Source organism: Arvicola amphibius, chromosome 12 (assembly GCF_903992535.2).
Source record: "Arvicola amphibius chromosome 12, mArvAmp1.2, whole genome shotgun sequence".
Classification (NCBI taxonomy): Eukaryota; Metazoa; Chordata; class Mammalia; order Rodentia; family Cricetidae; genus Arvicola; species Arvicola amphibius.
In genome coordinates, this window is record NC_052058.2 from 55,031,692 (window position 1) to 55,055,953 (window position 24,262).

At 42.0% G+C, this 24,262-nt stretch overlaps 1 protein-coding gene across 1 annotated transcript; it reads left to right on the top strand.

The window, feature by feature from the left end:
• Nucleotides 1-11,365: 11,365 nt before the first annotated feature.
• LOC119827115 (flavin-containing monooxygenase 5-like) lies at nt 11,366-21,739 on the top strand. The gene is made up of 8 exons (XM_038348554.1): nt 11,366-11,500; nt 12,504-12,692; nt 13,152-13,314; nt 14,429-14,571; nt 15,854-16,053; nt 18,572-18,921; nt 20,053-20,125; nt 21,376-21,739. The coding sequence occupies exons 1-8, from the start codon at nt 11,366-11,368 to the stop codon at nt 21,737-21,739; spliced, it is 1,617 nt and encodes a 538-aa protein (XP_038204482.1).
• The last annotated feature ends 2,523 nt before the right edge of the window (nt 21,740-24,262 follow it).

The window sequence follows — 24,262 nt, forward strand, 5'->3', positions numbered from 1 at the left end:
CATGTATATATATGTATGTATCATTAGATAGATACATAGATCAGAAAAGATAAAGCTGGAGGCAGCTGCTTAGTGTTATCAGGACCAGCCCCACTCCAGACTATTAACCTTTCCCTTGTGATATTGCTCTCAATGACTAGTCATTCAAATTTTTCTCACATCCCAGATTGATCCCCAACCTCAGCTCTCACAGAACACAGCCTTGTCTTCTATATCATTCAGATAATTAAAGCCATCAAATATAAGCTGATTCAAACTCCTGGCTAACCTACCTTCACAAAGTCCTTCCCTCCCATCTTCCCCTCAGGGTCAAAAGCAACATCTCTGTGGAAGCTATGGCACCCATCTCCTCTGGCTGCTTGAAGCCCCACATCAATTCTCTTCCTTAACACCATCCATCCGGGTTACTCCTTTAGGAATCCTCTCCTGTGAACACAATCAAGGTGTCATAAAAACCATTCTCTCTTTACCTTGTAAACACTTGCAGCTCTGTCACCTTTCACTCTTACTTCTAAATCAACTATTTACATTCTCAGAAGCAACCTGGGTTCCTAAAGCTTAAAGCCATGTACACGTCAAAGGTTGAAAGCACAGGAGGTCATGAGCCACGCACACTAAGAGATTTGCTCTTTGCATAGCAATGCCGGTGGGAGAATTATAACTAATGGTAAATTAGAAGTGACCCTGCCCTCATTTCCTTTCTGTTTCCATGACTAAACACTACCCCAAACCCAGCTTAGGGGTCCATTATTGAGGTAAACCAGGCCAGGAGCTTAGGCAGGAACAAAGCAGATACCACAGAGGAATGCCACTACTGGCTTGCTTTCCGTGACTCGTTTTCTATCCTGTCTTATAACATCAGATCCTTGGGTATTGCTGCCCACAGTGGTCTGGGCCCTCCCACATCAATCAACAATCAAGAAAATGGCCAGCGTCAAGACTACAATTTAAGGGAGGCATTTCCTCAATTGAGGTTTCCTCCTCCTCCACTTTGCATTAACAAAAATAAACCAGCACAGACTTCTTTAGTAAGATACCCAAGTAAAATGTTTAGCTCACATTGGAAGAGTCACGGGAAAGGATCGTTCATTAATTCCATAAGCTATAAAATTCTCCAAATTTCTGTGTAACCACAGTTTTCAATAAGACAGAAGCAACAGTATGTTACTCTCAAGAAGCCGACATGAGAGTGAGAGGTGTGTTTCAGCTGGCAAAGTACTTATCGAGCACACACAAGGCCCTGGGTGTAATCCCCAGCACTGTGTAAAACTGGCGTGATGGTGCGTGCCTGCAATCCCAAACACTCAGGCAATGGAGAAAGGAGAAAATGATGGTGTTCAAATCATCCTCAGGCAATTGAGGAGTTTGAAACCAGCCTGTGCCACATGGGTAATGTGAAATCCTTTCTCAAAAAAAAAGTGATATTGATTATAGTTTCATAGCCATCATAAAATTAAAAGGTGGGCTATCTGTACACAAACATTAAGTAATGTAACCACTGACTTGTCTTTAATTAGTAATACAATGAATGATTGAAAGAAAATAGAAGGAGAAGAGAAAACAGCATTCTCGGATGAGTGTGGCTGGGGGCTGTGGAGGTCTCATCAGTGTCGTGGACAGCCTTCTTCATCACAATCCCCTGGCCATTCGTGAATGCAGGAAAGGGGAACACCTAGCATGTTTCCTTTTAGAGCATGCGTCTACTCCCAGAATCAGTAAAATAACCTAGTCCATGGTGATTGTGAGAGTTTTCAGTCTCATCCTTTGAGTTACAGTGGTTAATTTAGGATAGCAGCCTGACTGTGCTATGGAGTAGCATCTGAGTGGATTGGTGGAGCAGGATTTCTCGGTGGGTCTGCAGAGATGTTTCCAGAGGAAACTACTGTGAGTAGGCGGACTGAATGGGGAAGAACCACCCTCAGAAAGAGGAGGCATTCTCCAGGCACCTTGATACTTAGAGCAGACAGAAGATAATCTCCCTCCTCCCTCCCTTCCACTCTGCTCCCCTCCTCTTCTCCTTTTCTCTCTCTCTCTTCTTCCCCTCTCTCAAACTGTGCCCTTAGATATTCTAACACTAAACTCTGCATCTCTTGGACCCTAAATTTACACTGGCGGTCCACCAGAACAGGGACTCCATGGAAAATAAAAAACAGGCAGAGTATTCTGGAGGCATGTGAGAGGCCATTTATCCCCAAGCATTTCCAGGACCTGGTTTCATGGCTAGCACAAAACAAGCAACCTTATAATAGATATGATAGATGATAGATAGATAGATAGATAGATGACAAATAGATAGATAAAAAATAAAAATAGACCATTATGATGAAACATTCCTGAAGAATAGTATGACCTGTTCTCTCCTTTCTCAGTTAAAATGTTGGAGATCATGTTTATCACATGGGTGAGGCTGTTGCATGTTTGGGCTAAGAAGTGTCTTGTCACGAAACCTGACAAGAGAAAGAAACAAATTTAAAGTGGGAACGAAAGAAATTAGAAGATGGTTAAGATAAGAAGCAGGTGCGTGACATGGCCTGCTTCCTGCTGGCCCTCTGAAGGAAAGACAGATTAAAAGCCTTATTTATGCAAGCTTGGCAGACTTCTGGAAGGAGCCTCGGCTTAAGCAAGTTTAGCCCTTCCCATCTGGGCCTCTTAGAGGAAGAGCCTGGAAGCTGGCCTCTACAGCTGTGAGGAACAGCTTCTCCCCACTGCTCCTAATTAAGGTGGGGCCAAAGTCACATCAGAATGAGGAACACAGGGGCTTAAGAGATGTCTCTCTTGAGAATCACTGCTAGTGATCCTTCAAGAACAAGAAGACCATCAGAGCAAAAACTACTAGTTCTCCCAGAACCGTGAGACCAACAAAGTGAAGCCAGACTTGCCCCCTCCAGAACTGGGAAAGAACTGTAGCCCACCCGCTCCTTTCAAAGCTCGGGGGTCATTTTGGAAGAGGGGGTGGAATGGCTGTAAGAGCCAGAGGATGTCGATGAGTAGAAGAAAACTGTCTTCTGGACACAACAGGGCAGTCGCACACAGAAACTCACAGCAATTGAGATGCAGGCAGAAGACCTGAGCAGGCTCCGGGCAGAACAAACCCCAGCACTGAGAGGGAAGGTGGGCAGGAAGTCCCACCCCTAGCTAAGGTGCTATCAACAATTAACAGCTTCTAGGAGGACAGTCACTTTATTTTACAGGTATGGCCCCTGGTGAGTTAACCACAGTCCCATGGAAGGTCACACATCGAAGAGTGTATAGGCAGCACTGATTGGACTTGATGTGCTGAAAATAAAATATAAAAAGAGAAGGCTAGAGAGATGGTTCATCAGTTAAGAGCACAGACCACTCTTGCAGAGGACCCAGGTTCAGTTCCCAGCACCCACTTGGTGGCTCACAGCCATCAGTAACTCCAGTTGCAGGAGATTCGACACCCTCTTCCAGCCTCCACAGGCACCATGCACAATACGGGACACCCAAACTCACGCAGGCAAAACAATAATACAATTAAGATAGATAAATATAAAGACATTTTTAACAAAACAAAAAAAAAAAGAGGGCACAAAGTTGGATGAGTTGGGAAGAGAAGCCAAATCTAGGAGAGTTTGGGGAGGAGTGACCAGGATGATGATCAAATACATTGAACGAGATTCCCAAAGAACTAAGAAAAAAGGCAGGGAAAGACAAAGGACCCCTAGTCAATATTTGGTACTGATTTCTGGGCCTTCTTTAACTTTCTGGGCAAAGTTGCTCCACTCAGAAAGACACTACAGACTCCTGAGGAAAAAATATAGACTCAATGTTTGAATAGCAAAGGTAAGGTTAAGAGGGTGTGTGGCACCCTGCTGGCCATCCTGGCCCTGCTTGAGTGAACCGCAAGCAATACAAGCTGCCAGGGGGTCATATTGAGACATGAGATAGTACGCAGAAGAACAGTTTGGAATTCTACCTGTCTGTAACTCCTTGGCGAGCTTTGCAAAAGCTGTTGACTTTTGACTACAGGTTGCCAAATTAGGATGTCTAGGAAGGCTCTATCATCCCACAGTGCCTAACGTCACTTAGATATTTGTAAAGGCCTCCCTTGACTTCACTCACTCTGTTCTAGAGTCAGCGAATGCCTCTTTAAGCATTCTTTTTGCAGCCAAATTTACAAAACTAGTTGGCTTTATTTGAGAGAAAAAACAACGGGCATTCCAGGTCTCTACACAATGCCACTATTTGTCATGTCACGGTTGTCCAGGTCCTTCTCTGCTTATTCTCCATTGATTTTCTAGTCCAATTATCCAGATGATTTGGTAATTTGTGAAAATTAGACTCTCTTACCTGACTGAGCAGAGCATCAGCTCACTCACCCACGCGTGCAAGAATGGGCTTTCAATCCCAGTGAGGTCCTAGGCTGCAGACTACACGAAAAGTACCTAGAAGTGTCTGTGTGAAGACATAGTTGAATCCAGATGTAGCACTAGGTTAAAACAACAACAACAGCAAAACATCCCCATATGCATGTGATGAATGATGTGTAGGAGCTTGTAGGGGCCTCTGTGTTAGTGGTGACATTTATTCCTTAGTCAGCCCCATGTCAACACCCAGTACATTGGCCAACTAAAGATGGAGGCATGCAGGATTTCTCCCAGAAAGGAGCATCTAAAAGTCAAGGATTGGGGTAGCTGGGATATCAGGAACGTTATGCAGTTAGATGTCACCAGCATAACAGATGGTATGAGGTGGACTCTCTGGCAAAAATAATGACAAAAAGATAAAAGGTAAAATTTTGCCCAAAACTTTATAAGCCACTGAAGCTAGAGCACCAGCTTCTAGTGGTGTGCAATGCCCCACCTCGATCAGAACCACTGGCCAGTACTTGCACCGTGACAATAGGAACCAGCCAGTCTATAAAGGGGATGTGTAAATATCTTATTTTGTCAATACAATCCATCATGGTATATCACCCTACTCTGATCAGTGGTATAAGCTCTACAACCATGTAACATACTGACTCCTGAGCCAGGGGATGTAAATGTTCCTGGTTATCTACAAAACTATCCCACAGCGCGGGATGCTGTGTAGTATCTTTGACTCTACAACTACAAGAGAAGGTGGTCTCCATACATGAAAATATACAGTAAACACATGGATCCATCAAGGAGGGTAGGATACATGTCGGGACCACTACTGCAGCATGATCTGTCACTTACGCTGTTCTGAAGTGGGAAGCAAGCAGACCAGTGGATGGGCTATGAGTGTCCTAAGAGCCATGCCACTAGCCAGCTGTTCTTAAGATTGGACAATATAGTAGACATATGCACTGTGTGTTACTGTGGCAAGCAAAATGTGATCTGTTGGTCTCATAGGTTCTACCAAAAGAGTCAATGATATCACCACTGTTAATGTAAGGACAGCACTGCCATTTTGCCCTTTGCAAACAATCAAATGATGAGGTAGTTTGATTGGTACATTGGTGGTCCGTGTACCCCAGATTGTTCTGAGTTCTCATCCCAGCGTGAGGAGACTGTGACCCTTTTAACTCAGTTTTCATCTATCCTCTTATAGTCTCGCTGTGTAGCCATAGAGTAGGGGAAAGAAAATACCTTGAAGGTCCTCGGGCTGAAATGTTATTTTAAGGATCAATTGGGGGAGTCACCCAGAGACCCTGTCCTGTTGGCTCCTCCTGACAGCTACTGACATGTTTGTAGTCACACACCATGAATTTACATCTCAGTGCATGCACAGTCAAAACAAGTGCATCCAAGAAATAAAAAAAAAATAGAAAGGGGTCTCTCCACTGCAGCAAGGAAGGTGAGCATAGGTGATCTCTCTGGGGCAGCAACCTCCCAAACAAAAGAGGTGTTGGAGTTTATTTAGATATCTTATATGTACTTTTATGGGGAAGCACATTAAGAATGGACACATTTGTGAGCATGCTCAGTTTCAGGACATAATTCAAGAGGAGATGGTAGGTACCTTTACGCGGTCTGCTCTGCTTAGAATGGTGGAACACACGTTCAGAAGGTTTGATAGACAGGAACTCCTTAGGAAATATTCATCTTGTTTCATAGAGGACACACAAAAATGCCTCTGGGTGAATTCAGTTTTCCCCAAAAATCATTCTACCTTAAAAACAAGAGGAAAGGACATTTGACGGTGCATTAAAATAGAGGTTTTCCCCTCAAGGAACCAGCCTTCACTTAATGGCTAGCGTATTGAGAATGCTGCCAATAGTATCTTATGGAATCCCTACTAAATATTTATTTTTACATTTATATATATATATATATATATATATATGCATATACATACATTCTCATACTACTTTTTCTGGAACCCGTCAAACTCGAATTGATTCCTTGTCTGATCTTGTTCCTTATAAAGAGAAGATGTTGATCATTGATTTGTTACCCGTGGGAAAGCGAAGGTTGATATTTTCCCTTGCATTAGGGTTCTTGTCTGTTTTGGTCCGTGAGCCTCTCCTGTTGACATGGACTCTGATGACAGGCCAGATGAATGGTCTCGCAGAACTCTGCTACACAGAGGTAAAACCTCTTCCAGGCCCAGGGAGTATTGCAAAGCTGTGTATGGTGGAGTGGTACTATAAGGTTTTAAGAGCTAGTTGCCAGCATTGACTCAGCTCCGTGGCCGTCTTGATATATGACCACTGTGGTTGGCCCACCAGCCCTTGAGTAACCATCCTAGTCAGTAGTCCCTGCACAGTTACCCAGCCGACTCTAAGACATGGTGTGTGGAGTTTTATCAGTTGATTATGGTGCTGGGAATGCACCTGACCCTTTGACATTAGCATGACATAAAATGGTTACATTCAAGCTTGGTCACTTTTGTCCTGAATGCTCTATAAATTTATCCTCTAACCAAAATCATAGGGAAATACTTGGGCTTGCTCATGCCTGGAACCACGCTTTTGTCAGTATCTCTAACAACTGAACTCTGAAATGTGACGTCAGTTTGCCGGTTCTCTTTGAATTAATACCGTCTGAGGTTGGTTCTTCCAAACTAGGAAGAGTTTATTCAGTAAGACAACTCTGTCTTTGTTGCTTTGAGTGACCGATGCGTCCCTGTCTTTTTTGGTAAGAGTGGAGCTTATGGAAATACAAGAGGATTGTGAATGTCTGAACATGTCCAAACCAGCTTTACAAGGTTAGAGGGACTAGGGCTTGGATGTGAAACTTATTTTTAATACTTAGAATGTTTCTCTGGCAAATAAAAGACCCCATTAACAAAAACGTAGTTTTCACTACCAGCTTTACCCAGGCATGATGGCACATGCCTGTCACCCCGGCGCTTAGGAGACAGATACAAGAAGAGCGATGTGAAGTCAAGTCCAGCCTGTCTCAGTCCACCCATCCATCCCTACCAGTTTTAAACTTGTGGCTAATTACAGAAATTAATATCCTAATTGTCATCAATATTTCCTACTTATTTCATTGAGAATATGCTATAGTGGCTATGGTAGATTATCATTGTCTCTGTACTCTTTCTTAGTATTGTATGCATGTGTGTAATACATCTGTTTCCACAGTTATTATTCTTTTATCATATAAAAAAGACTTGCCGGGCGGTGGTGGCGCATGCCTTTAATCCCAGCACTCGGGAGGCAGAGGCAGGCGGATCTCTGTGAGTTCGAGGTCAGCCTGGTCTACAAGAGCTAGTTCCAGGACAGGCTCCAAAGCCACAGAGAAACCCTGTCTCAAAAAACAAAAAACAAAAGACTTAATTTACATTGGCATTTAAGTATTATTAACTTTCCACCATGATATTTGAGTTTTAGCATATCGAGAGATGGGAAGCATCACCTGGGACTTTTATTTCCTCTGTGGACAAGGGGCTAGGCCTTTGAGTTGTATGCCAGATACCCTCATCAAGTTAGTGGCTCTTCATTTGGAGATCAAGTGTGCTTCAAGGAAATGGGCATGGTGCCATGTTAACAAGGGTGGACTTGTGATGCTTCTTTGTAAAAGTCAGCTTCACTGGATGAAGGACTAGGAAAACATTCATTATACCTAAATCTAGTGGTCCCTGAGCCCATTCCTCTTTTCCTGGGTGGAAACCCAGGCACCGTGATGTTTAGTTAGAACACTTATCGTGACGCAGGTGTGTAAGAATGTGTCCAAAGATGAAGCTGCAATTCAAGAAGATGAGCAAGGAAAAAAACCACGGTTAGTATGGACAGACACAGACTCCACCCAACGGGCTGGTGTGTGAGCAGAGCGCGGAGACATAGGAAATGCAGCGTTTCCTCTCTCTTATGCAACTAGGATTCTCTTCTACCTCTGCACGTGAGAATGCCAATGTCCAGAGGGCCTGGACTTCAGGACGTAAGCCTGCAGCTCCCTCAGTTCTTGTCCTTTGGCCTCATGCAGAAGCCTCCTTCCCATCAGTGTCCCTGTTTCTGACGCCATCAGACCTTGGCGGCACTACAGAATCTCAGGCTTACCGATGCCCTGAGGACTTCTTAGTTGTCATGATTATATCATTCAATTTCTCTAATAAATCTCTTCTACTATATTTATATTTGTATATACTGATGATATATGGATTGTGTCTCGCTGAAGAACCCTAGATAATCCATGAAGTATGGAACACATTGCTTTGGAAATGTGAGCACTAGATTGTCATTGAAAAAAGTCCTGATATTATCTGTAAAAGGCGACTTTCTGTGCTTGAGAGCCCAAGGCAGGAAGCTGAAGACTTATAGCCCCAGAAGGGATTTGTGGCGATTATGTGGAAACACTTTGCTTCTATCTGCAGTGATCGCACATTTTAAGAAGTATGGGTGGGTCCTTCTAGTGGCAGGTGTGAAGATGCAGCTCTCTGGTTGGGTCATGGGGGGGGGGTGGCAGACAGGGGGAGACCAATGCTTATAAAAGAAGATCAGGGAGGAGCAGCACTGTAGCTCCTCTGGGGAGTGACAGGATCTAAGGGGAAGATCACCGAAAACCTGAAGATAAAACGGTGGCTGCATCTCCTTTCTTGGTGATAAGCGACTTAGCCTGAGGACTCAAAAGCAGAGAACCAGCAGCACAGGGAGCACGGCTCAATCTGGGAATAGGACACCACTGCCTTTCAAAGACTGTGAGTTAGAGCGCCCTTCCTCTGGCTTCTGGTGTCCCCAGGGACATGCAAAGATTGTGACTTGCAAAAGCAATTGTCCCTTCTGCCTCCTTCGAGTCTTCCCTTCCTAAACTTCTGTTTCGTTGGTTTCAACCACCCTATTCTAGCAGTTAGAACTACAGTCCCAAAGTACGAGGATTTCTTCCTTCTGCTTCCCTCCCTCCCTTCCTTCCTTACCTTATTCCTTCTTCCTCCCTCTCTCCCTCCCTCTCTCCCTTCCTTTTCTTCTTCCCTTCTCTTTCTTTTTTTCTAATTTTCCAAGAGACCAAGCCTTTTTTTAAAAAAAAAGGCTAAACAATGTGAAACACATAATATAGTGGATATTGAAGTGATTTACAATAGATTGCCTAAGGTAAGACATTTTCTTAGCATAATACATTGAAGATATATATATCTCATATTATTCCATAGACTTAAAGTTGCTAATACAAGCCGATTTGGAAATAATGGTTATAAACAATAAACAGTAAAGTGGATGTGGAATCCAGTTAATAAAATATCAAGGATGGAAATAGAATACATTGACTTCATTTTTAGGGACCCATTTTGGTCATATGTGAAAAAATAATATTTGTATCTGACCACCAAGGGAGCATGTACAGTTCCATTCTAATTGGGTTTAGCTTTGTTTTGATTTTTATTAGGTTTCCACAGGACTAATTAGCATATCAAGCAACTTGTCCAAGGCCATTTAGCTGTGAGCCCCTAAAGAAGCTAAAGGCAAGGGGTAGCATTGTGGTCCTGAACCTGACCTTAAATATTCACAGCACTGTGGACAAATGGCTTGACTGAGCTTGTGCGGGGATGTTTTATTTTAAATAGTTTGTCATAGACAGAAACATAAATAGAATAAATGCAACTTTTATATTCAGAAAGATGCTAATTATAATCTAAATACTCATGTGGAGTCATGAGTCATATCTTCCCTATACTGGTTTTGTCCTCTCAGTGTACACAGAATTCCTGGGAAGATTCAAATCTTATTCCTTATAAAACACTGCTCCTCTGGAATCAAAATTCCATAGGCATGTGACTTTAAAATATAGGGAAAGGCAGAAACTAAAGAAAATGGAGTAACACTGCATAAAACTAGGTAGGGAACCACCAATGACTGGACAAGAATTTAACAAATATACCCTCTCCTCCAAACTATTACATTTCCATTATATTTTTATATAATGGAAAATTCCAAGTACTCATTAAAATGCCGACACCCATGTACTGAGAAAGTACTACCGTCCAGGCGCTATCCAAGAGAGGCGATTATGTCTCATAACCTGGTTATTAAGCAGTTCCAGTTTCATAGAAAGAAAATAAAGTAACAAACTTTTGCAACCAGAAAAAAAACTTCTGAAAAGTAAGCTAGCCTTTGGGTTTTTTTTTTTTTTTTTTTTTGCAACAGTGGCAAACAAGAAGATTCTAAACTACAGCAGACTATTACACGATTGAAAAATCCTATACCTATTAAAATTCACCAATTCCTTTACCAAATATTTCCTGAAAACCTCCACATAAATAGAAATATATTTACAATATTCTTTACTGAAAATTAGGTGGCATGTAGCATATTAAAGTTTTGGGGGTATCAATGTATAGATACACATATGAGCATATTCATAAGATAACAGTCTAAACCCATGTGGAGTATACTGGATAACTTCTTGATAGGACTTGTAATTCTGGGTTTTTTTGTTATATATCTTATATTTTTTTTCAAAATTAACATGTTAAAGTTAATTGTAAGAAAGAAAAGGAAATAAACAAAATTCTTGAATTCATGTAACAGTTCATAACTATAATAGCTGAAACATAAATTGAATAAATGCAACTTTTATATTCAGAAAGATGCTAATTATAATCTAAACACTCATGTGGAGTCATGAGTCAAATCAATAAGACAGACAAATCCTTATCCAAACTAACTAAAAGGCAGAGAGAGAACATCCAAATTCACAAACTTCAGAAATGGGGTATAACAATAGACATTGAAGAAATCCAGAGAATAAAATGACCAAACAATCTGGTGTTAGAGGAGTGTTTGTGTGTGGGTATGTGGTTGTGTGTGTGTGTGTGTGTGTGTGTGTGTGTGTGTGTGTGTTTCAAATCAAGACAATAGAATCCATGGTAGAGCAAACAAATAAAACCCCTATCAAACCAAATGGTAATGTTGCTAAAACTAAGAACTGACCGTGCAATAACGTGATTTTGCTCCTCAGTCAAAACTGAAAGAACTCTTCCTCATACAGAGACCATGAAAGTAAAACAGATTGCGGTCATTGGTGCAGGAGTCAGCGGACTGGGCGCCATTAAAAGCTGCTTGGAGGAGGGACTTGAGCCTACGTGTTTTGAAAAGAGCAATGATATTGGAGGTCTGTGGAGATACGAGGTAATTTTATAGGTTATAGTCTAATAAAGTATTTATTGTGCATGAGAGAGAGAGAGAGAAAAAGATACTTTCTTAACACAAATTAGGCCACAGAAAATTTAAACAATGTAACTATTCTTTACAAAGTAGCATTTTCCTCTATTCAGATAAACTTGAAACTTCTCAAGTTCATGAAGACTCTTTCTCCATTTCCCATGTCTTTCTAGTCCCTGCAACAACATACCTGAAGAAAGCGACTTAAGAGCTCAGATCGTTGGCTCATGATTTCCTGTGCTGTGGTCATCAGGGCAGGGATGCCATGACTGAGCTGAGCAGCTCACATCAAGGCAGCCAGAAAGCAAAAGGAATGCTTGCATGGAAGGGCTTTCTGCTCTTTCCCCCTTTCTTCCAATCAGGCCACCGACCTATTAAATAGGTCCACTCATATCCATGGTAGGCCTTCCCCCTGGGTAAACTTCTCTGGATATGCCTTCACATGTGAAACCAGAGATGTGTTTTTTAATCTCCTAGGTTCTTCCTAAGCCAATCAAACTCATTTCATCCTTTGCAAGTTTCTTCACCACAAATCCCTTCTATAGTTTTTATTTTTTTATTATTTTTTTTAAGACAGGGTTTCCCTGTAGTTTCTAGAGCCTGTCCTGGAACTAGCTCTTGTAGACCAGGCTGGCCTCGAACTCAGAGATCCGCCTGCCTCTGCCTCCCGAGTGCTGGGATTAAAGGCATGCGCCACCACCGTCCGGCTTATAGTTTTTATTTTATTTCTTGTGTCTCAAGAATTGATTATCTTATTTTTAGAATGACTGAATTACTGGTATCACTTAGGATCTGTCGTCATAAAAATTCTAAGGGCTTCCTTCTAAAAGATCTGATGCCGTCATACAATTGAGCAGTATTACAAAACCCAACGATAAGAATTTTCAATAGCATATAAACCCAACATCACAACTGTGCATGCATTGTTTTCTCAATTTCTGGAAGCCAAGGGTTGGTGTGTTTCCTTTAGGAGATACCAGAAAGTGGAAAGCCTGGGATATACAAATCTTTGACCTGCAATACATCCAAGGAGATGACAGCCTTCAGCGACTACCCCATCCCCGACCATTACCCCAACTACATGCACAACTCCAAGATGATGGAGTATCTCAGGATGTACGCCAAGCACTTTGGGCTCATAAAACACATCCAGTTCCAGGTAAGACGTGAAACCCCACCCATCGCCTGCTCAATGGTCGAGGCAAAATCTGCACTGCCGGAGCCGGCTGGGGCATCACTTCATCTGCATTTTCCGTCCATGTCTCTGCCGCTCACAGGATGAGTGAAGATATATCTCAGTATTAATTTTTCCTTACATAGAAGCCTTGCTACAAGGGTTGTCCCCAAAGCCTTGTTTTCAATTAATTTTACAAAAAGTAAAATGTGAGATGGATTGGGGGATGGGGAGTCAGTATAATATTTTCTCAACATTTCCCATTTCTTGAGAAAGAATACTTTTATTGATTTTGTATTAAAATCCTAAAGAACGAGGAGTGCTGAGCAGAAGCAATAATGGTTTTATTTATCGAAACACAAAATGTCCCGGTTATAAAAAAGAAGCAGAAGATAGGAAGCAGTGTTGTAGGATTAGCTGCTCCGTTTGCTCCTTGTTTCCTAGACAAAGGTGTGCACAGTGAGGAAGCGCCCTGATTTTTCATCCTCTGGCCAGTGGGACATTGTGGTGGAAGCTGATGGGGTACAGAAAGCTTACATCTTTGATGGGGTCATGGTCTGCAGTGGTCACTACACTGAGAAGCATCTGCCCTTACAGGATTTTGCAGGTATCTAACCGAATGAGGTACAAGGATATTGCAAGTGTTGCCTTGCATACATGGTCACAAACATTGGCTAATGGGGTTTTGTTTTCTGGTTTTGTTTTTTTGTTTTTGTTTTTGGGTTTTTTGTGTTTTGGGGGGTTTTATGCAGAATGGTTATTGAGGAAGGCACTTCCTTAAAAATCAGGAAAGATCTGGCAATAGAAACAACAATGACTCTGAGAACTAGAGCTCCTCCAGCAAGCGAAGCCTGGGGAAGGGGCTTTCTGGAAAAGAAACCATATGAGAAGCAGTGGGTGGGAGCTGTAAACTCAGAGAATGACACACATTTGCGGTGGCTGGCCAAGAGGAGTATGGAGGGCCTGTGGAAAACCACCGTGGGAGATAGAAAGTGATGCGTGTCAGTCTGTCTATCTGTCTGTCTGACTGACTGCCTGTGTGTGTAGAAGATACCTGATCATATTTTTGTATCATAAATATACAGAACTCAAATTTGGTTCCCAGAACCCATGTCAGGTGGCTAATAACTGTCTGTAACTCCAGCTTCTTGGGATCCAACAGAACTTTCTGAACTCCCCGGGCAGCTGCACTCATGTGCATATATTCACATGTGCACACACACAAAATAAAACTTAAAAATAATAATAGAAGTTATCATTTCTACCTATTTTAAGTGACTGTTACAAAGTCGATTATGTGATTTGCATTTAGCTTCTTTGGAACAACAAATTTTGTTGCATAAGAGAAGGGTCTGACTTATTTGTGAAATGCATACTCAGAGTCACAGAGAGTGACAAAGAGTTGCACATACAGAGACAGAGAGAAAAGAAAAGTCAATGGCCTTTTCTTGCTACGTGAGGATCGTATTGGGCAAATTTAAAATCGGACATTCTAAGAGAAACATTCCTGTGCTTTGATTCTGAACTTGGTCACAGAGTTGCTGCTAATGAATATTTCTTTCCTTGGATAACCTTATGTTGTAATATTGGTAATAAATGGCCAAGAACAGAGAAGGGGGTTACATAATAGGAACTTAAAGTTTAGGAATGAAATTTGCCCCCACGTGCATTTGCCACTTCTGCTTGTGACTTGGGGGATTTGGCTCTTCCTTCCTTCACAGGAATCACCCAATTCCAAGGCAGCTATATGCACAGCTGGGAATACAAGAACCCAGACAGTTTCATGGGGAAGAGAGTGGTCGTGATTGGCATTGGGAACTCTGGAGCAGATGTGGCAGGCGAGATCAGTCGTGTTGCTGAACAGGTTTGGTGTCTTACCCTGCTTCCGCTCCTGGGTGTAACCTTGATACCTGCAGAGAAACGGGAATCTAGGCTTTCTCTCTGGCTTTAGTGGTGGTGTTCCCATTTGGGCTGAAAGCTGAGAAAGGTAATTATGCATTATTTTCTTCTGGATATATATATAAAGGAAATAATTTTAAAAATACCTAAATAATGATATTTTTCTACAAAATAAATGAGCTGCGAAAGATAACAAACTAGGGTCAATTGCCAGCATTATCTGCATGTAGCTACACTAGAGAGATAAACATTTAGAAACTGAAATTAAATCTACAGAAAAATCTCAAGTGTTCCTAGTGGACATGATTTTACAGAGAATGGCATGCATGGACATGAATAAAGTACTCTGCTGATTTATGAATGAATAGCTAAGCACAGAGCAGCAGGCCCATGAGATCTTACTAACTAAGGCTATACAGAGGAAGAAGAAGCAAGCAGCCCTCTCGACTGCAAATGCTGCTGACTTCTGAAGAGCGTGGAAGGTCACTTCCTGTCATTCAAAATTAGTCTCTGAGATTCATTCAAGATAGCCACCAGGAACACGTGAGTTTTCAAACAGCGGATGCTTTCTGCCCACATAGTCTGTAATCACCCATTCTGTGGTCTACTGATTCACACCAAGCTTTGTGTATATAATACGAGACATGAATCACAAATCCCTGTGATTATGACCTCGCAAGGGCGGTTGTGTCTTCCCTAAAAAGCTGCAGCCTTCTTCAAAATCTCAGTTAAATGACTCAGAGTGGGGAGCAGAGCTCATTCTCATAATTCTGGGTTTTGTGACCTTTTACTATTTACATGCAATTGTCCGCGCATCTGCAAATATGAGAGCATCTGCAGTGCTAATTTCCCCATTTCACTGCTGTTGTTACTATGTTCGTTGTATTCTGCTTTCTCTCCATCACTGTGGATTACGGAATGACACGGCTTTCAGGGAGCAGGTGGGAGAACTTTTAGCTCCCAGGGTAATCAGTTATTGGGAATAAAGTCTTCACATCTGGGGCCTAACACGTTTCAGACATTGGGCACAGGTAGGGGAAGAAAGACCCCGTGACATGCTGCAAGTGAACCAAAAGGGGACTGAGTTACTGGGCCTGTTCACAGCGTGAGAGGGGAGAAGCAGGCAGGCAGGTGAGGTGCTGTGGCCAGTTGACCCTACCTCCTTGGTAATTAAAAAGCACAACTATCAATGTAGACAATATGATTAGAAACAAAAAGGTTTACTAGGCGACCACCCCTCTATGCAGGTTTTCCTCAGCACAAGACGAGGGGCGTGGATATGGAACCGAGTTTGGGATAACGGGAATCCTTTGGACACCACCCTCTTCACTCGTTATAATAGAATCATCGGAAGGTTCTATCCCACCTTCTTGATAAACAGATGGGCAGAGAATAAATTAAATGCAAGATTTAACCATGCCAATTACGGACTGCAGGCTAAACACAGGTAAGATCCAGACAGCATTTAAGACAAGCAAATATTTTAAGCTGCTTTAGCAGGGCTGAAGAGATGGTCCAGCAGTTAGCAGCCCTTACCGCTCTTGCAGAGGACCAGAATTCAGTTCCAAGCCCCCACATCTAGAGGCTGACAACTGCCGTAGCTCAAGGTCCTGGGGATATGATGCCCTCTGGTGGTCTCCAAAGACACTGCACCCCCCCTACTCCCCAAACCCTCAACACACAAGCACACACAATTTAAAACAAATGATTTTTTAAAAAATCACCATGCCAGTCAGTGATTGTATAAGGTAGGTGTGTGGAATAATAACTGAAGGGTGGCATTCTAAGTCTCAATGGAATTGACTTTAATTGGGAATACGGAAGTCATTTCCTGACAACCAGGCATTCAGACAAGCCTACTGAGGGAGGAAAGAATGCCCATGGGGTAAACATTGCTGAAGCAGTCAAGTTCCATCTCTAGTCTTTGTATTCACCCTGTGTCTCTGTCACTGTGTCACTTTACACCGTCGCTTAACTCTTGCACTGTCACCTGTCCACAGCTTCCCATTCATCTTCCAGATTTAAACTTATGGTTCCCTAGTAACCTTCAAGCCTCGTACCAGGTAGGACAGTTTCACCTATCCACTCCGTACTCAGGGAGTGCAGGTATATCTGAATTCAGCTGTTCTGGTCTACTCTTCCCATCATCCCGTCGAGCGTTTACACCATCCACACTCGGCCCCCGCATGAAACCATACATCCCAGGGCTGTCGTGGTCTCAGATGCCGTCTGGGGATCCCGTCTCTCTTCCTCCTCACACCCGTTCCACCCAACCCAGTTCACTGGTTCTTCCAGTTCCACAGACATCTTCCTTCACTTGATCTCTCGATGCTTTACCCCAACCTGACACTTAGACCTTGGTGTCATCCACGTGGTCTTTCTTGGCCCTCATTCTGTAGACAGAAGTTTCTGTTCTGCCTGGTCCCGCAGCCATTCAGTCCCAAAGAAACTGACAGAGACTTATATTGTTTATAAACTGTTTGGCCTATTAGCTCAAGCTTTTTATTAACTAGCTCTTACAACTTAAATTAACCCATAATTCTTGTCTATATTAGTCACGTGACTTGGTACCTTTTATCAGTGAGGCATTCTCATCTTGCTTCCTCTGCATCTGGCTGGTGACTGCAGACTGAGCCTCTCTTCTTCCCGGAATTCTCTTAGTCTGGTTGTCTTGTCTGTACATCCTGCCTGGCTACAGGCCAACCAGCATTTTATTAAACCAATATGAGTGACAAACCTTTACAATGTACAGGAGCATCTCCCATAGTATCTGTTACCGGAGGGAGGACCCCCATTCGTTCCCGACCACTCAGACCCAAAATAACCACTCAGAAACTATATTATTTGCAATACTGTTTGGCCAATAGCTTAAGCGTATTTCTGGCTTACTCTTATATCTTAAATTAACCCATTTCTATTATTTTACATTTCACCATGAGGCTTGTGGTCTACCAGCAAGGTTCCAGCTAGCAGCCCACATCTTTCCCCTCTGGCAGCTCCATGGCATCTCCCTGATTCTGCCTACTCTCTATATATCTCTTCTAGCCTGGCTATATTCTGCTAAGCCATTGGCCGAAAGCAGCTTCTTTATTCGTTAACCAATAAAAGCAATACATAGACAGAAGGACTTCCCACATCAAGTATCTTCCCTTCTCCCTTGACATCAGTTTCTATATTTAAAAAAAGCTAAGTAAACCAGGCATAGTAGATTATGCCATGATCTCAGCACTCTGGAGGCTAAGGCTAAAGGATTATCCTAAGTACAAATGCAGCTCATGCTATACAGTGCATTCCAGACCAGTCTGAGCTATAAAGTAAGAACCTGCCTTGTTTTATGATATTGGGTGTGTAATCCTGGTAAAAGAAGATGGAAATAAGACAGATGTATCAACTATGAAGCAATTTGAGAATAGGGCTTTCTGCAAGGAATTTGTAACTCAAACCTTGCAATTACCAAATATTAGTGTGTCACTAAGCACAAGTACTTCCCAGTGATGATTTAGCATTAAAGTCTTTCAAGTGCACCTTACAGACCCTTGAAGGGGACTGATAACCAATTTATGTCAACCTTTACATGATCCCAATCACAAATGCCCAAAGTCAATATTGAAGAACTTTACTTCTGGTAAAAATCCCATTATCTAAATATAGTGTTATCATGATTTGATTAATGAGGTCTGATTTGATTATGTCATTATGACCATCTGAAAAATTTGAAAACTGATGATAAACTGTTTCATGACCTGTCCAGTAAGTCACAGCGAGAAATAGCGGAATAAGTATGAAGCCCATTCTGCCTCCAAAATCTGGTTCTTCACCAATAAACACTATCAGGTGTCCAGGGAGGGTAGTAAAAAATTTAAATTGATTGAAATACTGCTGTGATTTTCTAATTGCATACAACCTCAGCTTCCTTATGGAAACATTTGCTCTCATTCTGCACTATTATGCTCCTGAACACACAGATTTCTCAGCCATCAGTCTATCTTCAGTGACGACCTGCCAAATCGCATCATTACCGGGAAAGTGGTGATCAAGACAAACGTCAAAGAGTTCACCTCGACATCCGCCATCTTTGAGGATGGTACCGAGGAGACCGTGGATGTTGTTGTCTTTGCCACAGGCTACACCTTCTCTTTCCCTTTCTTGGACGACAACTCTGAAATCCTGGACAGCGAACACACGATGTTTAAATTTGTCTTCCCTCCTCAGTTAGAGAAGCCAACTCTAGCTTTCATTGGCATCCTCCAGCCAGTGGGAGCCACCATTCCCACGTCAGAGCTCCAAAGCCGATGGGTTGTGCGTGTGTTCACAGGTACGATGGTCCTCCCAGGAGCAACTGTGCCCCTGGCCACGCACTCAGGTGGTGAGGGCACATAGTTTTCTTTTCTACCTCCTGCCTGTTCTTCCAGAGGTGTAGCTCAGGGGTGGAGCACTTGCCTGGTTCCTCATGATTCTAGTTCTGGTTGATCTTTAACATTGAAATCCCTCAGCTGACTTGGGGTTCTGTTGCCAGAGTGGCTAATAGCCCTGTTCTGTTTGAAAAGGGGAGCAGGGGGTTTACAATCCTTCATGGGAGTGTCCCTTTACTTTAAAGAACACCCTAGGTGTCCATCCTGTGAGCCATGTATCTTATTCATAGTGGCAAACTATTTTGTGTGAGGCTCTTTTATTTTAATGTTTCGTTTTCTTTTATTATATGTATATGTGTATGCCTGAGTGTGTGGATGTGTACCCGGTGCATGAGGGTGCTCACAGAACCCAGAGGAGTATCTTAGGATCCCTGAAATTGGAATTATAGATGGCCACATGTGGCCAAATATAGATGGTAGGTGCTGAATCTGGATCTTCTGGAAGAGAAGCAAGTGTTCTTAACTGTTGAGCCACCTTTCATCTCCTCTTGTGGCTTTCACTTGCATACCTGCCCCACGATCACTATGGCACCATGAGCCCGACTTTACTTTCTCTCTGCTCTTCTGCCATAAGGAAACCTGCTACTCTGTAAGTTAACTAAAAACTTTTTAAAGGAATGAAAAGGCTTAAGGTAGTGGATATGTTAATCATTCCAAGCTTATTATTACCCCATATATACATGAATCAAAGTATCATACCGTATTTCATAAGTATATGCAAATATTATGTATTTTTTAAAAGCCATATTAATATGAGTGTTTAATAGTCATGAGTTTTAAGCATAGATTTAAACTAAAAAATAACAATCCAAAAAATATTTTTCTTGAGAGAAAACTGACTCCCCTTGCTGACAGCCTAAAACTGATTGTAAGAGAATGAATGGCCTTCTGAGACATTTTCTAACCATGGCTTGCACTGTGCATTCCATGGAGATTCTTCAGCTCTACCCGTTCTACTTCCAAGCCGTCCTTTCTGTTTGCTTCTCTTACCCAGCCCTCCTGACGGTCTTTCAAAGCCTGTCTTGTTTCCTCAGGACTGAAAAAGTTACCCTCACAGAGCGACATGGTGGCAGCCATCAACAGAAGGAAGCAGAAAATGCAGAAGGAGTAAGGAGCCTGGTTGGGGGGTTGGGGGACTTCCGTTGCTGTTGTTAATGTCAATGAAATCTGTCTGGAGGGAATTTCGGTTTTCTCTTCACAGGCTATCTGTCTATGATCTGATCTAATTGCTTTTGCTCAACAGCACAAAGGGCGCATGTGTAAAAAAAACGCCCCACAGTAACTGAACCACCCCGGAACACCCTAGTCTATAGCAGTGTCCAAACAAACAGATCATTTAAAAAAAAAGGAAGCAGTTACTGACTCCTAGTAAGAACTACGGTCAAACAGAATACTTAATAAATAGCTAAATTCAGAATCTAGGGGAAAAACAAACACTTTAATGCAGTAGCTGGTAGCTAGATGCACTGTTATTTTGATTTTTTTTTATCAGCTTCTCTGGGCACATCCCTCAAGAGCACCCCCAAGGAAAACCAGGAGACGTGATAAAATATTCTTATCACAACTTCAAAACTTTAAGAAATATACTTGTTTTATTATTTGATTTTCTTTTTCAAGAAACTACCTTTATTATATATCAATTCTCCTTTTTCTGATTTCATGAATTTAATTTTTGCCTTAATTAATGGGCTATTGCTGCTCTCCTATGCCTTGTTTTGTGTTCCCAACTACTTTTTCCTTTAGTTAGATGCCTCCTTCACATTTTATGGTATTTTTAAAATACTCATTAGTGCCTTCTAAACATTTTGAAAGGTTTTTATAGTCTATAAATTGTCTATAAGATTGGCTTTGTTTCTCTTTTATTCAAGGAAAATTTAGCCAAGGGCTTCTAAATTTCCAAGACTGTAGAACAATTTGCCAATGCCTAAGAGTATTCCAGGGCATAATTTGTGTACAGAAATTAATATGTGTCAAGATACTATGTGTAGCTCGGAAGCGTTAAATGGACAGTGGAGTTTATCATAGCCTTCTCCCCAGCTCGGGGTTCTTGCCTATGACTTTTCTATAACGGAACTGGACTCTGTCTGGAAAAAGGACCCATTTCTCTTCAAAAATTAATCTAATAATTCATTCAACAATTTCTATACTTATGCCACTCTACTGGGCCCTGTGGGAAGATTAAAGAGGCCAATAATATATGACTTGTCCTTAAAACCTGTAGTAAAGCATATAGATGTACAAAAGGAAGATGATTTGTGGACAGAAGAGAATTAACATGCTACCAAGCAAGAAAAAAACTCACCGGAAACTCAGGGGTAAAATCAAACAGGCATTTGAGCATTTTCTTCTCGTTCCAGGTTTGTGGAGAGCCCCAGAGGCATACATCGAGTGCAGTTCATCGACTACATGGACGAAATTGCTTCCGAGTTAGGGGTCAAACCCAACCTGCTCTCTCTCTTCCTCTGGGATACAAAGCTGGCCAAGGAGATTTTCTGGGGACCCTGCACCCCATACCAGTACCGTCTCCAGGGGCCAGGGAAATGGGCTGGGGCTCGGGCAGCCATCCTCACTCAGAGAGACCGGATCCTCAAACCCCTAAGAACCCGGGTTCTCAAACAATCTGAGGCATCGCCCTCTGGTCTATTTTGGGTCAGATGTATCTGTATTGTCATGTTTTTCTTTGTTCCCGTGTTAGTTATCATGCAAATGATCTATTCCTAAACTCACACTGACAGAGAGGTAAGCGCTTGAGAGAACCAATCATTGTTATTTCAGATGCATGTCTCAGCGCCAAGTGAGGATATGGGAAAAATGTTAATTAGACTAACTAGGGAACACATGAAGATTTAAATAAAAACAAAGTTACTCTGTTATGAATCTCCCAAGAGCTTTAGAGGTAAAAGGTTTGAAGGTAACCTATTTTCTTTATTATATCATAGCTTTATTTCAGAGGTGAAAGGGATATGCCTTATATGATTACCCAAAACATGACGGTATGGAGAATAATAAGTGGGGTCCTATATATAAACAATGGCTCAGGAAAGGCTAGGCCAGGTGTAGTGCTCAGAAGTATGTTACATGGCCTCAGGGTACCTCCATCCATGATGAAATGTGTCTTTCCAGCAGAAAATCTGACAGAAGTCACTTTGCCTGGTCAAACAAGGCTGAAAAGTCAGTCTGTCACTTGCCAGCTCACCGCCATCCAATAAGAGGTCAGCACCATGTGGTCCTACAGACTTGAATGTGATCAGGAAAGATAATCAGAGATGAAGAGAGCAAAGCAGTCTCAGGGCATCTCACTGAGCATCCAGGAGAAAGTCAGTGTCATCCAATAAAGATATCAGTGACTCTATAATAGTGGAGACTCAGGAGGTGTAGACCACCTGCACGGCTTAAATATGGGTGGCTGGTTTTAGGACAACCGGGCAGATCTTCATGGGCACTGTTTTATGTGATTGTACTGGATTAATGATCATGTTGATGAGTGCTAAGATTATAAATAAAGATTCTCATATGCAGAAGACGCCATGAGCCGAACAAGTCGGCTATTATGCTTGATTAATTTTTAAAAAGTCTTTGTGGGGTGTGAAAGAGAAGTAAAAATTGAAATATATAGTGATTCTGGTGATTCTAGGTTATTAAAATGTTCACTGTATTATTCCTTCAGCTCTTTTGTAAATTTGAGGATTTCAAAATTAAAGCCATTTTAAGGTAAAAGGCATGCCCGTGTGATGATTTATGTGTGTGCCACATGTAGGCCACAAATTCAGCATCTGTTTTTATTAGCCAAACCATAAAAAGGAAACCTAGAGAGGTAAGTGATGAGGTTCATGAGCCATTCTCTGTCTGGCAAGAATGTCGTGAAGACATATGGAGCCACTCACATTCATTGTGACCTGATTTCTCATCTTACAGTGAGCTTAATTATGATCAATGTTTTTAGGATAGTGGGCCAATACAAACACACCTTTCAATATATCTTTTTTAACAAACATAAATTTTAATGAACATAGGATCATAGTCTCATAATCTCTGGAATAGAGATACTTACATAGTGGGCCAATACAAACACACCTTTCAATATATCTTTTTTAACCAACATAAATTTTAATCAACATAGGATCATAGTCTCATAATCTCTGGAACAAAGATACTTACAACTCTGTAGTTGCTGTTTTAAATGTTGATCTCCCCGTTTCAATATATATATATATATATATATATATATCACAGTGGGGCTCCAGCCCTACTGAAGAATTGAGAAACAGTTTCCACAGTTTACAGTTTCCTGTTAGTGGTCCAGTTTCTGGCTATCCTCATGTACTTCAGGTTGCTTTGGCACATTGATTCTACTTCCTGTAAACATTACAGATCAAATGGAAAGACATCCTGACAGCCGGGAGCCAAGGACTATCAGTCACAACACACAACAAAAAGAGAATTGCTGGTAGGGGAACAACCGGGCAGGGGGTGGCTGCCTCTGAACAGGATACAGGGCTTAAACAGAGTTTCTTGGGAAGGGGATGGGACTTTTCAGGACGGAGACTGGTAGGATTTCATGTCCATCAATTGGGCTTTTTATTGTGTAGGGTGGGGCAGGGTCCAGCAGTGATGGCAGTTAGAGCATCCTGTGGGTGGAAGCTGGCAGTTAGAGGTCACGGAGGAGGGACCTGGCCACTCATGTGGCTCGAGGGACTTACACCTCTGTAGCTAGTTCCTTGATGAGTTGAGCCTCAATGCCAACATGACTTTCTATTTTCCCATGCAGTAGAGTCATGTGGACCCTTTACCATCCCCATTCCAGTTGACGTCACACCTTCACACACCCCAGGGACCAGTTTCAAGGATGACTGTTGATGACTCAGTGTAGGAAAGGGAAAGTGTGTCTCAAAGACACAAGGTCAGGGCTGCTGGGGTGTCCAGGCCTCTGGGCCAGTGCGTCAAAAAGGAGAATGAGTAAGCTCTGAGTAAGAGCAGGAATTCAATTCAGCATCAAATTCCAAGAGGCCTTGGGCAAGTTATTAATTTCTCATCCCTTGTAATATAATTTATTTAAATTAAATTCATATTATTCATTTTAATGTCTTTAGCCATCCAAAAGTTAATGTTTTAATATTTAAATGTTATAGCAAAAGTAAATGCAGTATGTGGCATATCTTGAAATGTTTTTGGCTACTCTATTCTAGATTTCATTGAATAAAGTTTTAATGACCATCCTTAACTCTTTCTTTACACTCAATATCT